Source organism: Ictalurus punctatus, chromosome 20 (genome assembly GCF_001660625.3).
Source record: "Ictalurus punctatus breed USDA103 chromosome 20, Coco_2.0, whole genome shotgun sequence".
Taxonomy (NCBI): Eukaryota; Metazoa; Chordata; class Actinopteri; order Siluriformes; family Ictaluridae; genus Ictalurus; species Ictalurus punctatus.
The window spans coordinates 22,825,650-22,842,726 of NC_030435.2; the positions used below are offsets into that span (position 1 = coordinate 22,825,650).

A 17,077-nucleotide genomic window follows, 5' to 3' on the forward strand; every position below is an offset into this window, starting at 1 on the left:
ACGCTGAGGTGTTGCATAAGAAAAGTTTTATTTGACATTCATGGAAGGAGTCTCCAGTGTCGGTGAGATTTTATTTTTTTGTCTTATTAACTTGAAGAAGGAGAAAACCTGCTATCGTGTACGTGATAACAGGAAATTTACTATATTATAGTAAGTTGCTTTTGGTTGATTTTCATACAGACACGGCAGCGACTGATGACACTTGTCATGGCTAGTCCTTTCACTGTTTTGGGCTTGGGCGTACTGTAAGAGAACACACACACACACTGAGTTAAACTGGACTTAAATGAAAAATAAAACAGTAACAAGGATTTCAACCTCACCTAAACACCTGTTCTACGTCGAGGGAAGCCAGCCAGTAGCTGTAGGAGTCAGGGTAATAGTTGCACGTGCCCCGGCCATGACACTCGATGAAAGGGACTTGTCTGAAATGCTCTAGGCAGGAACCAGGAGAGATGAGGGACTGTCCTGAGCCCTCAGCACCCACACCGGTTTGCTGCAAGAGAAAAAGATTATTACCAAGGGCGCATATAATTCCTGTAGCTGACTGGTAAATGGTAACTCAGTGGTTAAGACATTGGACTTCTGCTCGGAAGGTCATGAATTCAAATATAAGCACTGCCAAGCTGCCACTGTTGGGCCCTTGAGCAAGGCCCTTAATCCTCAACTGCTCGGTTGTATAAATGAGATAATTGTAAGTAGCTCTGGATAAGGGCGTCTGCAAAATGCTGCTGTAATGTAATGTAATGTAATGTAATGACTTGTTGGCTACATCAGTCTCGCAACTAATGCAAAACTAAGGAAGCACATTACACACCAAAACCAAGAAAATCTCAAGGCCTACCATGGCAAAGGAGTAGCCAGTCCAGAGTGAAAACCAGCCTTGGGGGCACTCGGGTGTCTGTGTAGTCTGACTGTGTATGGCGATGGTATTGGCTGTGCTCTGACACACCGAACATCTGTTAAAAAGATGCAAGTCCAACATGAAATCTATATCTCTAGTAATATGTCTAATCTATAAGTTATTATTATCCTGGTTCGTAACCTGCTGATGTATCTCGCCAGAATGTCCCCCCTGATCGGTTCCATTTTGGTGGGCATGGGCTCATCCGTGGACAGCCAGTACGAGTAGTCGTTACGCGAGGCATAGCGACAGGTGTACTCCGTATCGCAGAAGAGAAAGGGCATGGTGGAGAAACGAGGCAGGCAGCTACCTGATGTTCCTGAGGAAAGAAGACAAGATATTTTCAAGGCATGATAAAGGAAAGATACAGGCTGTGTACAAATAAAAGAACGATTTGGCAGTACTGTAAGTATACCAACAATGAGCTTCTTTCATTACATTAAATGACTGTAAAAGCTTCCTTTATGCCTTTATGCATTAAAAGACATATTCAGAGGTGTCAGTATTTACGCGAGGAACGTTCTCCGATTTCAGAGTGGGTGTATGCAGATGCTTAAGCTGAATTTCAGATTATTAAAATGAACTTTTGTATGTGGTTCAGACCTCAGACACTGTTAGATTTTTCTCATGCAGCTCTCATTGAATAGGGGCTCTAATTGGCTAAGTGTGTAGTACAAACTGCAAATGAATAGAAATTGTTTTTAAATATATGAGCCTGTCAGGCATTTCCAATTTAATCAAATTGTCTTCATACTTGATACAGTCTTGGCAGTTTTTTTGGTGGAAAATTAAGGGGTCTTAGCTTCATAACAGGGTTGGAACTCTTTCTGATAGGGAAACACTCTATTGTATGGTTCTATAGCTGTATGTCTCCTACTGTATATCAACACACCAATCCTTTGTTAGCGTGAATGTTACCCAAGTCTTGTCCATGTGCCCTGTCATTCCCATGGATGAACAGCAGTGAGTATCCTGAATAAATGAAAGTGGTTCCTTGTGGGCAGTTGGGAACTTGGATTTTCTGGCTGTGTCTGGTCAGAAGGAAGCTATCGAGAGCTCCTTGTGCTGCCTTTCCTGGAGGCCCTTGAGCACCCTTCTTTCCTGGCTGCCCCACATAGCCATCTGGCCCTAAAGAGAAACCATTTGTATTTACATTCATTCATTTATTCATGCATTCACGTGTAAAAATGTATCAAGTTGGGCACCAACCTGGTAGTCCAGGTGCTCCTTTATCTCCTTTATGTCCAGGGAAGCCAGGGTGTCCTGGAACATCTTGGCCCGGAGGTCCCCTGGGGCCTTGCAAGCCTGTACCAAAAGAGATGTTCCCATAACATAAACCTCTCAACAGATTATTTTTTAATATCGACACCACCAACCCTAATATGCAAACTTCACACCGCACCTGTTGGCCCTGGTATTCCAGGTGACCCAGCAAATCCAGAGGGCCCACGATCTCCAGGGTTTCCCCCTGGCCCAGGATCCCCTGGCAGAGTAATTACTGGTGTACAAGAACTAGTTCCATCTGGACCTAAGATAGACCACAAGGCATATAAACTATGGGGACTGTGCATTTTCATATATTCTAATGCACATGTGTATTTACTGAAATGTTTAACACAAAGACTACAAAGATCCCTGTGACTACTGAGACAGCTGATTCCAGAATGGACTAACCTGGTGGTCCAGGAACACCTTTAAATCCAGGTTCACCTTTCCGTCCAAGATTGTAGTTTGGATCTCCCGGTTCACCTGCATGCAAAAATACATAACTGGTTAGAAACAAACAAGTTCCCCCTTTATTATGTACAACATACCATAATTTCTCTATTTTCTGAATTACTGAACAGTCACAAAGTGCAAAGTTTACAATCAGACACAAAAAAATAAATGTGTGTAAAATAACTACTTAGAAGATGATCACAACCCACAATTATAAGAGTCAGTCTTTGCAACAATGCTTTACAAAAATACAATTTAATATAGTATGTGGTTTTGGTATTTGCCAAGTATTCACTACTCTGGCGGTAGGCTGCTTTTACTACATGACAACATGACTGAAATATGAGCTAGCTAGATAAAACATAAGCCCTTGTTGAAGACAAAAGGTTTATTCTAATCTGAGCTCCAGTCACTTGGGTCACAAAGAGCCATAATATTATTTAAATATATAATTGTTTGTGTCATTCATGTATTTTGCTGTCTCTATCTCAGTTATAATGACCTGTGACATAGCCGTTAGATCAATCCATAAACTTTCACCAAACCTGACTTTCACAAGCCAGCCAGGGTGATTCACAGCAGCTGAATGCTTTAGAGATGTTTACTGTTTCAGTTTTCAATCTTTTTTTTTTTCCAACAAAAAAATCTTATTTACAGTAGATTTAACTTAAGAGGATAGCAGTCAAATGAATCATTCATTTATACATTCATGTAGTCTCATACAAATGACTATTCTCTCACCAGGAGAGCCAGGAAGGCCAGGAAGCCCTGGGTCCCCGTTTGTCCCATGAGCACCAGGAACACCAGTAGGTCCCTGCCAGCATTGATAAAATAAAATTAGGCATGTTATTTTGAGTCCAAAAAACAGACACTAGTTCAAAAGCCATGCACAGCATTCATACTTATAGGCTATATGCAGTTTAATGAACTGGGAGCTTAAATTGGGATGATTGGGAGTTCAGAGGAGTAATTCACCGGAAGACCAGGGTGTCCTTGGATTCCCCTCTCTCCATTAAGACCTGGCCTACCGGGCAATCCCCTGTCTCCCTTGTCCCCTTTCATTAGGGAAAGTCCTGGAGGTCCTCTGGGGCCTTGTGGCCCTGTGAATCAGACATTTGGCAAATTTAAATTAGGAACCTGACTGAAAATGATGCTGAGATGCTGTGAAAGAGTGAAAGAGATGCTGGTAAGTAGGAATAACTCCTCACCAGGATTTCCAGGTCTCCCAGGAAGACCAGGTTCTCCTTTTCCCCCAGATAAACATTCTCCTGGTGCCCCAGGATGTCCAGGAGAACCATAAGGTCCCGGTGGCCCTGGGGGTCCCTTATTTCCCATAGGACCGGGAAACCCATTACCTGGTTCACCCTTAAGTCCCCTGTTTCCCTTTGGACCTGACAATGTGGCAGAATACAATTAAAACTGATATTCTTTTATTACAAATTGGTGAACAAAAAATACACTGGAATTATGCAAAACAGTTACGGTTAGAATGTAGGTACAGTGTTTATTTAAATACTCGCCTGCTTGCCCTTTATGTCCCTTTGTGCCTGGAATGCTGTTCGTACAATCTGAAAAAAACATGCAAGATATTTGCAGCTTACATGTTATACAGTACATTCCGAATATTCTACGACTTGGAATATTAGGTTTTCTGTGATAAAATTAACGCAAATAAATACCATATATAGTCAATGGTAGGCTAAAGCACACTGAATGAAATTCAATGAACGTAGGCTTCTACCGTTATCTCCCCTTAGACCTGGTGGTCCAGGAAAGCCATCCCGACCATGGTTGCCTTTTTGGCCAACAAGTCCTGGAGGACCAGGAGGACCAGGAGTCCCTGTGACGAGACATAAAGTTTGCATCTATTACTCATTCTAACCAAAACATAATTGACTTGTCTATACATCCAAAATAGTTATGCTCTACCAATAACTGTTTGATATACAGTGACAGAACATTGTGTAAAGCTTATGGTTCATCAGGACCTTAAGAGAAAAACATTACAAAAATAAACTTTTAGGAGATAATAATCAAGTCAACACTGATGGCAAGAAGTGAATAATCTACAATATAAATATACATGTACCTTGATCTCCATTTGGGCCTGTGGGTCCAGGAGGTCCAGGGGCACCGTGCAAGCCTGGTTGACCAGGTGAACCTAGGGGCCCTGAAACAGGCACATAGAAAAAAGTTAGAAAGATAAAAAGAACTACACGAACAAATATCATTATAAGAGTACTAGCAATAACTGTGATCACTAAATTAGTGTTCACCTGGAATTCCAGGGGCTCCACTGTCTCCTGGAGATCCTGTTGGCCCGGGGTTACCTGGTGGACCAGGAAATCCAACATTTCCCTTCTCTCCTTTACATGCAGCATTACTTCCAAATCCAGGCTCTCCCTGTGATAACACAACACATACGTATTGAAGTTGAAGTAATTAAGTATTAAGGAATGCAAAATAGAGAGAACATTTTCTACCTTTTGCCCTTTTGGCCCAGGAAGCCCCAGGACGCCTGTAACCTGGGCGCCTTTGTGTCCTTTGAGTCCAATAGCCCCATCTTCTCCTCTGCTACCTGTGGTTCCGGGTTCACCTGGCTCTCCTTTCATACCTTGAGGACCTTATGAAACAAATATATGCCACCAAGTAAATGCAAGAACAGAAAATCTGAAAACAGAATAAAAACTACACAGCTCCATAAATTGTGGCACTCACCAGGAAAACCTATAAATCCAGGATCACCTCTAGGCCCAATATTGCCTGGTTCACCAGGAACGTAGCTGTCAACACCTCTATCACCAACAGGGCCTAGAAAGCAATCAATTAAAATGATAACCCCATAACTAATAAGACAGATTTCAATACAAGAACATAACTCTCTCACAAATGCTTGTACAAAAGTCCAAACATGTACCTGGTGGTCCTGGCCTTCCTGGTATCCCATTGCTCCCATTAATTCCTCTAGTTCCTGGTAATCCTGGATCTCCCATTGTACCTGGTAAACCTGGTAGGCCTGTTAAGGTTTAATACAAAATAAATTTTTATTGAGTGGGGTATAATTGCCTTGGTGTGGGTAGTGTTGCCGCTTCCAGGTGCTCTGGTTTCCTACCACTTTCCAGAAAAATGCATGTAGGTGAATTGGTGACTCCAAATTGGCGCTTAGTGTGAAATAGTCTGCGAATGTATATGTGCAGGGTGCGCTGCAATGGACTTGGGTCCCATCATAGATTTATTTTTGGCTCACACCCAGCACTGCAATAGGCTCCAAAAAGAATTGCTGTAAAAGTTATGAAATATTATAAAATGCTAAGATATGGAAGCTATTCCCAACAGTGGACTAGCATAAAACATTCAAAAATTCAAATATTTTCACAAAAATGTGTATGCTTGTTGGATGATACTTACCTGGTGGACCTGGGTCTCCTATAGGCCCATGTTCCACCATGGAAAGACCATGAGGCCCAGATACTCCAGGATCTCCATGAACACCAGGAAGCCCTTTCTGACCTCTTTCTCCAGACAAGCCCTGAGACCCTGTCAGCAGAAAATGTAACTCTTTATTTGTCAATCTTACTTTGAAACATCAATGGCAAGTGTGTGTGTTGCAGCTTTTCTTGGTGCCTGACCTTTGGGTCCAGGTGGTCCAGTGGGTCCAAAGGTGCCATATGGGCCTTCAACACCTGATGGTCCTGGTGGCCCCCGCTCACCCTTGGATCCTGGTTACCAGTTAGAGAATCAACAAAAAAATTACATTTTCACATTTTTCAGAATATGGCAGGGTTAATTCCACACATGTTACCTGGTACACCAGGATGTCCATTTGGCCCTGTGAGACCTTGTATTCCTGGAGGCCCTGGTGCTCCCGGTGTTGAGGACCCAGGTGGTCCCAGGGGTCCAGGTGGACCAGATTTACCAAAGCCTGGCACACCGGGGCTCCCCCTAATGCCTTTCTGTCCACTTGGTCCTGAAAATGCATTTGTATGTGTAAGACAGGTATTTTTAACAAGAAAAAATGTCATAGTATACCTTCTTAAGTAGTTCATGTTTACATAACTCCATGGCCATATTTGAGATAAGCATGTGCTGGCTAACCTCTGGAGCCTAGTTGACCTCTACTTCCTGGAATTCCTGGTGTACCAGTTGCTAGGTGACAGTCACCTGGTTCACCTGGTAATCCCTGAAAACCCGTTGCACCTTTATTTCCTGTATTGAAACCACACAGTCACATGATTCCTTTGATTTGCAATTAGTGAATAATTAGAGAATATGAGAGTATGTTAGCCTATTTTGCTTGTGAGGTGTGTACCTTTGGGGCCTGATTCCCCTGGCTTTCCTGTGATTCCAAATGGTCCAGGGAAACCAGGAACACCTGGCTCTCCTGGTAGACCTTTAACACCTGGTTCACCTGGAATTCCTGCCAATCCTTCTAGCCCTGGATGGCCATATCCAGGTTCACCCTGCGGATACTTTGTTATAGTATTGAACCTGATGTCCAAAATATTTACATAGCACATAAGTGTTATTTGTACTATTGCACCTTTGACCCTGGTATTCCCGATGGTCCCACTGGTCCAGGTAGTCCATTTAAGCCGATTCCGGGAACTCCTGGTAGCCCTGACTGGCCTTTATTACCTACATACACATTGCAAACTCACAGTTTAAGACATTCAAAGTGTAATTGTCAGGGCAGCTATTTGAATGGAATATAAGAATGCATAACTTGATTGTATGAACACCTTTGATCCCTGGTGGTCCAACATTTCTATGCAATAAAGTGCCTCTGTCTCCCTTTGGACCACGGAAGCCTGGAGTGCCTGGATGACCTGGGGGTCCAGGACTGCCTGTGAACACATAGGCCCAATAAGTAAAACAGGATAAGACACAGTAATAATGCCAGAGGCTGTCCTAGTACATGCCTGGTGGTCCATCTTGCCCTGGAAGTCCCTTCTGGCCTTTTGAACTTGGATATCCTGTGCCACTTCTACTACACTCTCCTTTCTCACCTACCAAACACAAACAAGTATCGAAGTTTTGCATTACCAACAAAAGGGTGGGTATTTACAGCATAACAAAAATGTTTTTGTTCCTTGCCTGGAGGTCCAGGTGGGCCTCTGATGCCTTGAACTCCATGCTTGCCTTTCTGTCCAGGAAATCCAGGTACTCCAAATCCTGGAGGACCTGGTGGTCCATTTGGCCCAGGGTTTCCTTGAATCCCTGGTAACCCAGCAGGTCCTGGATCTCCCATGGGGCCTAATGCCACATTCTAATCACAAAATGATCAATACTTTTGTCTGCTCATGAAATGCTCAGTTGTAGGCCTGCTTTTTAGTTTAGGTTTCTAGGGGAGCGAACACATCCTTCAAATTATATGGACCAAGCAAAACATCAATCTATAGTTAGACAGATAAATGCAAATAATTTTAAAAGAAAATGTCCTTTGAGGTGTAGTACTACTTACTGAGTCACCCTTGGCCCCAGGTGGTCCCTTAGATCCAGGACGTCCTGGTGAACCATGGAGACCATCTCGACCAGGGAGGCCTGGTAAGCCTGGAAACCCCTTATCTCCCTTCATTCCAATGTGAGAAGAGCTTCCTCCACTTCCCTTCTCTCCTGGTACACCCTGGAGTCCAGGTGGCCCTGGAGATCCCTTCAGACAATTAAGAAACAAATTTGGACAATGACTCTTCATGTTTATTTTTTGTGTGTAACTATACCTCATGCCAAATATCTGCATAAAGGTTCAAGTTAGGATGCTCTCATGTATATGATATTTAGTTGAATTTAAATGAATACCCTGTGTCTTTGGGCTGCACCATCTCTCGGGTGCAGACCAAAACAATCAGCATCAAAGTGATTCAACCATGGTTCCACACAACTTCATGAAATGAACCAAGTTTGACTGAAAATGAGTGTGACCGAAAACTATATAAAACTATGTTTTATATTGATATGAATTAATTAATTGATATTATCACTGGCTCTCTGTTATCTGTGCTTGGTTGATATTCAAGAGGAGTTTGTTGCTTGTAATGGTGGCTAATGAGTGAAGAAAGACCAGTATGTCACTCAGTAAAGGTTTTTGGCGTTTTAGTCCACCTATGTACGTGTACCATGTCATTACTTTCAATTTCATTCTAATTCCTACAAGGCAAATGGACTAACAGTGCACCCCGAGATACAAAATTCTGCACTGGTATTTCATGTTAATGAGGGCAATTAATGAGTTCATGATGGCATTGTAATGTAACAGAACAATGATTATATCCTCATTGTCATTATTATACCTCATAACCTGGTAAACCAGCGACGCCTTTAAAACCCGCATCCCCCTTTGGGCCAGGTGGGGCATTTATACCTACAAGTATAAAATAATATACCAATTTTCAAGTGGCATTTAGTTAATGTCACAGTGAATGTATTCAAGATAATTGTAAACATTTTATAATATTATATACCTGGAAGGCCTCGATGGCCTGGTGGGCCATGAGGACCTTGTAGTCCATAGCAACATTCATAACAGGCCTCCCCTTTATCACCTGTAATAACAAACAAGAATTTACATACATATGAAAACTTTCTAAGAATTTGACCTCATAAAATGATGTCAAGATGTCACCAAACACTCTTCCGTTACTTTATATACAACCTGTAGTAGAATTTCATCATGACAGTTTGTATACCCTTTGGTCCCGGAAGGCCATCATTACCCGGAATGCCCGGAGGTCCCTTGAAATTTTTAATAGGTGGAGGATATTCTATACATGGAGATAGTCAAGATGACTGAAGATTAACAAAGACATGCAAAAAAAAAACCCATTTAACTTAATTATAAGAATAAGACCACAGTTATCACCTCCAATAGTGTAGAGTAGTGTTATGTAGAAAAGATTTGTAACCTGGAGGAAATACTGGGCCTGGAGGTCCTGGGTCTCCACGAGGCCCCTGTACTCCTTGAGGACCATCTCTACCTGGAGGTCCGGTCGGATCTGGTGCTGCATTACCCTTCTCCCCTTTGGGTCCTATTTGACCTGGCGGACCCCATGGCCCCGTGGGTCCAAGGACATGTGAACCTGCAAACATACCCAAGGAAGAATTTCAAAATAAATGTTATAATTTCTTATTTATTTATTTATTTATTTATTTTAGATTTGACACATTTGGGAAAAATGGATGCTAGGAACATTATCTAATTACTATTTATCTGTCTGTCTGTCTGTTTTAAAATAATTTAGTTTTTCAGTTAAAGCCTTCTCATTTGAATTTTTCTTCAATAACTGCAGTATATGTAGGTTTTCACTGCATATCATTTTACCTGCATGTTCTACCATTTTGTTTAATACTTTTAACTAACTACTGTATATCCTCCACATTTGTATAGTTACCTGGATGTCCTGGCAGTCCTGGAAATCCTGCAGCGCCTGGAAATCATAACGGAGATGAACAGTAAAAATGAGTCATTCATTCTCTGTCATACGCCACTTTATATCACAGCGCTTAACGTTTTTGGAAGGAGTCTCCAGTGTCAGGACTTTGTAACGTTCAGAGGTACTGCTCTAATTTGACATTTTTTGCTGTGGGAAAGCTTTCAGGGCAGAGGCATTTGTGCTTTGTGGTTTCTCTGCTCATTATGATTGCTGCCCTAATGCGAGAGAACCCAGGAACTCACTTGTTTCATGGAGTTATAGTTACATTGAATTCTAATATAAATTTAGAATATAATCCTTCAGACCCACTAACCTTTCATACCAGGTGGCCCAGGCTGTCCTTCACAACCAGCATCTCCCTCATATCCCTTGAGCAGACATCTAGCAACCTGCAGATCCACAGTAAAGGAAAATTACTTAAAATGTTACTTTATTGTAATATAACATTCTCAGAGATTTTAGACTCAACATACAATAGGATCAGTGATCCGAGTTGTAGCAAAAATGCTAAATATCAATTTATTATGCCATATTATGACAATAAAATCATTAACGTACTTCATGTATGTCTCCGGGGGGACCTGGGAGACCAAAATCACCTTTCTCTCCCTGGTAAAGATGAAAAGACAGCATTCAAACCGGATCTGTAGCATTTTCTTGACTGTCGTATCAGTTTAAGTTACAGAAAGAAGGTTTGAGAGAATTTTACAAAAACATACACACACCTTGAGTCCTGGTGGGCCAGGTATATAGCCTAGAGGACCACGAGCCCCTTTTTTACCCTTAAAATGATTAAAGACACATGCGTATATTCATACGTAAACACTACCAAAGGTAAAATTTAAGCATATTTAAGGATAGCTACAGTATACGAAGATAGGCTTAATCAGCCAGTGTATATTTATAATCATATTAAAAATGAGGGCCTGACAAAAATACACAGAGTTTCTGTAAAAATATTGAAATGTATATTTAAAAAAATTACCGTAAATCCTCTTAATCCAGGCTCTCCTTCGGGTCCTCGAGTTCCCTAAATATACAACATTAAGATATCAGTACGTTAGTGAATACTCCACCTTTAAGACATTATTAATATGCAATATTATTAGTCGAATAAAGGTGTAGCAGGAATGATACTACAGCAAAATGAGTTATCGTATCCAGCACTACTGCTACGTCAAGTTGTTTTAAATTAGCCCTGACAAGAATCAAATCTACACTAATTCACCAAGTTTACAATTTTTTATTTATTTGTTGACAAATAACATGCTAAGCTAATAAATGCTGTGTCATGTAACACTCCTGGTAATGATGTATTGAAAGTGAAGCCTTAAATCTACCTCCTCCCCTTGGTCACCTTTGTCCCCCTTTTCACCTTTCCGAAAGGAGGAGCCCGGGCGTCTCTACAAGGAGGAAAAACGAGTACTAACTCTATAGTGTGTTTAAAGAAACGTCCAGGATTCCATGAACACCCATTTCAACAGAGAAACTGATCACAATAAAAATAAATAAATAAATAAATAAAGAAAAATAATTCATTTTCAGCTTGGAAAAATGCTTGAAGATATACTTACTGGTCTACCGTCACAGCCTCTTTCTCCCACGTCTCCAGGGTCACCCTGAGGAGAGACGTTTGAGCAAATGATCAGTTTGGTGATTCTTTGAGGTCGATATACTATAGTAACAATGACACCTTTTCAAAGCTTTTCAAAGGAGTTCTCACAGTTTTACCGGAAAAAAAAAGAAAAGCAAAAACGAATTTTTTAAAAATTCGGTCCGGAACTGAATCTAAACACACATTACCTTTATCCCCCTTCCAATATTCACGAAGAAAATTCCCCTTCCTCGTGGACCAGGTGTTCCAGGAGGACCCTGATCTCCCTAAACATACAGTATACAATGATATATCAGTGTATTGTCCGTCGACAGCCATCTGAACGGCCCGTAAGGTAATAAACCGTCCAGAAAAATCCTTGGTTCCATCATTATACTGAAAACATGCAGGTATTATCTGTGAAGAAAAATATTCATACGGAAAGCTTGAATATTGAAGAAAAATTATAAATAAGTAATATATAGTGTGTACCTTTGGACCTGAAAGTCCCTGAGAACCAGATCGTCCTTGGGTACCCTAAAAGACACACACACACACACACACACACACACACACACACACACACACACACACACACACACAAGGCAGCATTTCCTATCATAGTGACACCTTTAAAAAAATTTTTAAAAATGTCTAAGGCACAAAATAGTAAATACCTTTAATCCTGGAGGTCCAGAAGGCCCGGGACGTCCCTATAAAAAGAGACACATCAACATGGCCTATCCTGATATCTACAAATATCTACAGTGGTGCTTGAAAGTTTGTGAGCCCTTTAGAATTGTCTATATTTCTGCATAAATATGACCAAAAACATCATCAGACATCCAAAGAGAACCCAATTAAACAAATGAGACAAAAATATTATACTTGGTGATTTATTTATTGAGGGAAATGATCCAGTATTACATATCTGTGAGTGCAAAAGTATGTGAATGTTTGCTTTCAGTGTCTGGTGCGAGCCGCTCGTGCAGTAATAACTGCAGATAAACGTTTGCGGTAACTGTCGATCGGTCCTGCACATCGGCGTGGAGGAGTTTCAGCCCGTTCCTCAGTACAGAACAGCTTCGACTCTGGGATGTTGGTGGGTTTCCTCACACGAACTGCTCGCTTCAGCTTCCACAACATTTCTACTGGATTAAGGTCAGGACTTTGACTCGGCCGTTCCAGAACATTCACTTTATTCTTCTTTAAGCGTTCTCGTCTAGAACGACTCGTGCGCTTAGGGTGGTTGTCTCGCTGCATGACCCACTTTCTAGAAAATTCTAAAGAAAATTCTCTCTGCACTTTATTACACATATAGTCCATAGTGTTTATCTTTTATATCCTTTATTATATTTTAATATTTTTCTTTTTCTATAAGGTTGTGTTTGTGGGCGTCATATGTAGTAAAAAATACTTTTCATGTTGATGTAGCTGTTATAAATTTTGTAAATGGAATATGCCAATTTTTCTCATATATATTTATTGTCATAATATTGCTACAAGGACATCCTAGCATGCAGAGAGAAAAAAAAACATAATAACCCTCTATCATATATCGTCGGTCAAAATGGCTCATTTCAGTGCCAAGGAGCTGTACGAAAACTGTATAAGTAAAAGTCTGGGTTCTAAATAATAACATAATTAATAAATACACCACAGTCCCACCTTCTTGATTTTTTATTTTGTTTAATTAGACTCCTGAATTGGCTTTTCTGACTTATTCGTCTTTGGTCTTTAAAAAGCTGAACTGCTTAAAATAAGGAAAGAGGCCTCATATTAATATTCCAAACTCACGTCAGCGCCTCTTAAACCCGTCGGCCCTGGAAATCCCTCCGGACCCGGCGGTCCTGGTGGTCCCTGTAAGAAGGAAAACACTGGAACTGCTTGTTTTGCAGCAGGGACACTGGTTAAATCTCAGAAAGCAGGTTTTTGTACTCGATTTCTAATAAAAGTCTCGGGAAAGTAACGTGAATGACGTACATGTACCGGAGGTCCAAGCTTTCCTTCTGTAATCAGCCCTGGTGATACGGAGTCCCCCTGTCATCGTACACACAGAGGAAGAGGGAAATCAGAAACAATTCAAGAAACGTTTTGGTTTCTTATATCTTATATCTTTGTGTTTGTAGTTTACTTTACTTCTGCACGGGACAGAATGGACACCGCTAATGTAGCTACACGTCCAAATATTCAACACCCGTTAATTAAATTATTAATCGAATGAAATCAATATAAACATTCTGATCGGATTCTGCTTTCCACGCTTAGCAATCGGAAGTCATTCGCTGATCGTCGAATGATTTCGGCCGCCTCCGTAACCCTCCGGCAGTCAGCTACGAGGTGACGTCTTGTTTTTTTTTTTTTCATATTTATAAATTGCAGTCCAGTGGAATGCTGTCCGATGTCGATATTTACAGCTTATTAATTAAACGGAAAACTGCGTAAATTGGAAAAATGACATTTAGCTGGCGGACTTCTCTTTGGCAGCTTGCATTCCTGATTTAAAACTTTTTAAAGCGTTTGTAAAGTCTGTAACACTGTACCGGCTGCACGCCATGCTTTCTCCGAACGCCGAACGTTCTGTCATCTGTTCCTCCGTCCTTTCATTTGTACTTAAATTGGACGGTGTTAGCGCTTAGTCTGTCTTCAGTACGTTTAGTTTCTGTCACCGATAGGTGGCATGAATCTACAGTCTGGGCTAGAAAGAAATCAGCCCCAGCCTCACTTCCTGCATGAGTAGGCTTGGCCTTGCTAGTACGGTGATATCAGACGACACGTATAACGATCTATTCAAAACAAACACCTACCTTTGGCCCTGGCCAGCCAGGTGGCCCCTGAAAAAACAAAAACAAAACAAAACAGAGAAGTCATTTTCTGACTCTAACATTTAGAAACCACAGGTTACGATGAGTTCATAATCAAACTGAGTTCTTACTCCGTGTCCTGGTGAACCTGGTACACCGTGTGGGCCAGGAGAGCCTTCTTCTCCCTGTGAAAACACCATGAATATAGATAAAATTATAGAATATTTTAAAAATATATAGACACTTTAAAAAAAAAACCAACTAATTTCATTGCTTTATTGTCAGATAAATGTCAGAAATAAACGAATCATTGAAAATCGTTTTAATTATCTACCAGTGAACCTAGACTAAGTTCAAGGCTTCAAGTTTACAAATCTTTGAATGTATTTTATGTACTTTCTTTGATGTATATTACTTTGTTGTTATATTATCGTTGCCGTGTATATCTTGAAATGTATTTCATGTATCATATTTAACGTATTGTTATATCTAACAATGTAATGCTGCTTTAATACCTTTGCACCATCACAGCCAGGAGCACCAGGTGGACCATTGGGACCTTGCTTTCCTGGTGTACCCTTAATAAAAAAATTTTAAAAAAAGGAATATACATACAAGGGTTGCATATCATGGAATATGTCAGGAAAATTGGACTGAGTAACATTACCGGCAAACCCGGAGCTCCAAGGAGACCCGGGCTTCCATCAACTCCCTATAAATACACACACACACACACACACACTGAGCGGACTTAAACTATTCAAAACACATCATATTTCAACTTTCAAAAACAGATAGACGTACATAAACATATTTAATATAATATAAAATTATATAATAATAAAAGTATATATATAAAAGTCACCCTGTCTCCTTTTGATCCTTGGAGACCGATAGGACCAGTGTTTCCCTTACGAAGAAAATAATCATGTAAGTAATCATAATCATTCCGGACATCAATACATAGCACAATATTATTTCTCATGTTTCAAGGTAAATGGAGCTTCTTTTTCAACTATAAATTGAAGGTATAGGTCGTGGTATGAAATATCCAGAAAAGAATAACATGCAGATCTTAATGTTACCTTCTCACCCTGCGGCCCTTGCTGACCCTCAGCTCCTAAATACCCCTGTAATCCAGGAGGCCCTGGTTGGCCCGGAAATCCTTTTACACCCTGTCAGAAATCACACACTAAGAAAAGATAATGACAATGCTGTATGTTTCTAAAATGTGCTGTGCAGAGACCTGCACTTGACAACACTTTTGTGTAGTTTTTGTATAGTTGGACATTCATTTTCATCATCTTGGGTTGGCCCAACACTTTACTAGTAGACTTTATGTTTGTTTTTCCTTTAATTCGTCACCTGTTGGTCAGTTTTGTTTGGCATAAAATTTCCAAATTGTTGAGACCATTTTTCCTTCACACATTAGATATTTATCAGTGCTGTAATGTAAAACCATATGACCACTAGATGTCACCATTTCACACTACTGCCAATTAAAATCGTCGCCCCCGTTCTGGAGTCGATTATTTTAATTGTCAATGGTGTGAAATGGTGGCATCTAGTGGTCATATGGCTTTAAATGGTCACATCTAGTGGTCATATGGCTTTAATGGTCACATCTAGTGGTCATATGGCTTTAAATGGTCATATCTAGTGGTCATATGGCTTTAAATGGTCATATCTAGTGGTCATATGGTTTTAAATGGTCACATCTAGTGGTCATATGGCTTTAAATGGTCATATCTAGTGGTCATATGGTTTTAAATGGTGACATCTAGTGGTCGTATGGCTTTAAATGGTCATATCTAGTGGTCATACGGCTTTAAATGGTCACATCTAGTGGTCATATGGCTTTAAATGGTCATATCTAGTGGTCATATGGTTTTAAATGGTGACATCTAGTGGTCGTATGGCTTTAAATGGTCATATCTAGTGGTCATACGGCTTTAAATGGTCACATCTAGTGGTCATATGGCTTTAAATGGTCATATCTAGTGGACATATGGTTTTACATGGTCATATCTAGTGGTCATATGGTTTAAATGGTCATATGGCTTTAAATGGTCATATCTAGTAGTCATATGATTTTAAATAATCATATCTACTGGTCATATGGCTTTAAATGGTCATATCTAGTGGTCATATGGCTTTAAATGTTCATATCTAGTGGTCATATGGTTTAAATGGTCAAATGGTTTTAAATGTTCATATCTAGTGGTCATATGGTTTAAATGGTCAAATGGTTTTAAATGTTCATATCTAGTGGTCATATGGCTTTCATTCTCACAAGGTAAGGATTAAAAACATGACAGGGTGACTCATTTGTGGTACAAGCAGGAAAATCACCTGTGCCGGACTCAGGACTTGAAGAATCACAGCATGGCTCCTCTATATTACTTATAAAGTGCACTGAAAGCACTGTAGCACTATAGCAGGCACACAAAAAGCTCATTTATATTGTAAAAATCCATCAAAGCTTCTCCAAATGCAGGATCATTTCATATTCAGTATGTGTTCAAAACATATCTCCATTTTACTCTCATCAACAAATCAATAGCATTTTACGTTCAGGTTCCATGAAGTGCCATTATGTAATACATTAGTTAACATGAACAAACTGTGA

The 17,077-nt window shown here is 40.3% G+C and overlaps 1 protein-coding gene across 2 annotated transcripts in view; it reads right to left on the reverse strand.

Moving 5' to 3' along the window:
- Positions 1-9: 9 nt before the first annotated feature.
- The window catches only part of LOC108280703 (collagen alpha-5(IV) chain), a 21,572-nt gene continuing 4,504 nt past the window's right edge, over positions 10-17,077 (reverse strand). Inside the window, exons 1-51 of one of the 2 annotated variants that reach the window (XM_053673570.1) lie at positions 15,814-15,905; positions 15,534-15,623; positions 15,314-15,358; positions 15,116-15,160; positions 14,964-15,026; positions 14,580-14,633; positions 14,452-14,478; positions 13,628-13,684; positions 13,442-13,504; positions 12,322-12,357; positions 12,137-12,181; positions 11,854-11,931; positions 11,625-11,669; positions 11,391-11,453; positions 11,036-11,080; positions 10,776-10,832; positions 10,609-10,659; positions 10,364-10,439; positions 10,009-10,044; positions 9,523-9,696; positions 9,307-9,381; positions 9,082-9,162; positions 8,911-8,981; positions 8,085-8,273; positions 7,718-7,889; positions 7,539-7,629; positions 7,363-7,463; positions 7,164-7,258; positions 6,933-7,083; positions 6,719-6,829; positions 6,426-6,590; positions 6,253-6,342; positions 6,032-6,160; positions 5,541-5,639; positions 5,342-5,434; positions 5,107-5,246; positions 4,900-5,026; positions 4,713-4,793; positions 4,365-4,463; positions 4,144-4,191; positions 3,832-4,014; positions 3,599-3,723; positions 3,365-3,437; positions 2,579-2,653; positions 2,307-2,432; positions 2,114-2,209; positions 1,823-2,032; positions 1,046-1,223; positions 845-959; positions 324-496; positions 10-243 (exon numbers count right to left, since the gene is read on the reverse strand). In XM_053673570.1, coding sequence (XP_053529545.1) covers positions 141-243; positions 324-496; positions 845-959; positions 1,046-1,223; positions 1,823-2,032; positions 2,114-2,209; positions 2,307-2,432; positions 2,579-2,653; positions 3,365-3,437; positions 3,599-3,723; positions 3,832-4,014; positions 4,144-4,191; positions 4,365-4,463; positions 4,713-4,793; positions 4,900-5,026; positions 5,107-5,246; positions 5,342-5,434; positions 5,541-5,639; positions 6,032-6,160; positions 6,253-6,342; positions 6,426-6,590; positions 6,719-6,829; positions 6,933-7,083; positions 7,164-7,258; positions 7,363-7,463; positions 7,539-7,629; positions 7,718-7,889; positions 8,085-8,273; positions 8,911-8,981; positions 9,082-9,162; positions 9,307-9,381; positions 9,523-9,696; positions 10,009-10,044; positions 10,364-10,439; positions 10,609-10,659; positions 10,776-10,832; positions 11,036-11,080; positions 11,391-11,453; positions 11,625-11,669; positions 11,854-11,931; positions 12,137-12,181; positions 12,322-12,357; positions 13,442-13,504; positions 13,628-13,684; positions 14,452-14,478; positions 14,580-14,633; positions 14,964-15,026; positions 15,116-15,160; positions 15,314-15,358; positions 15,534-15,623; positions 15,814-15,837 — 4,839 coding nt within the window. In that variant the 5' untranslated portion in view covers positions 15,838-15,905 and the 3' untranslated portion in view covers positions 10-140. Of the gene's footprint in view, positions 244-323; positions 497-844; positions 960-1,045; positions 1,224-1,822; positions 2,033-2,113; positions 2,210-2,306; positions 2,433-2,578; positions 2,654-3,364; positions 3,438-3,598; positions 3,724-3,831; positions 4,015-4,143; positions 4,192-4,364; positions 4,464-4,712; positions 4,794-4,899; positions 5,027-5,106; positions 5,247-5,341; positions 5,435-5,540; positions 5,640-6,031; positions 6,161-6,252; positions 6,343-6,425; positions 6,591-6,718; positions 6,830-6,932; positions 7,084-7,163; positions 7,259-7,362; positions 7,464-7,538; positions 7,630-7,717; positions 7,890-8,084; positions 8,274-8,910; positions 8,982-9,081; positions 9,163-9,306; positions 9,382-9,522; positions 9,697-10,008; positions 10,045-10,363; positions 10,440-10,608; positions 10,660-10,775; positions 10,833-11,035; positions 11,081-11,390; positions 11,454-11,624; positions 11,670-11,853; positions 11,932-12,136; positions 12,182-12,321; positions 12,358-13,441; positions 13,505-13,627; positions 13,685-14,451; positions 14,479-14,579; positions 14,634-14,963; positions 15,027-15,115; positions 15,161-15,313; positions 15,359-15,533; positions 15,624-15,813; positions 15,906-17,077 lie in introns of those variants that run through there. The other variant, XM_053673569.1, reaches the window with a different exon arrangement.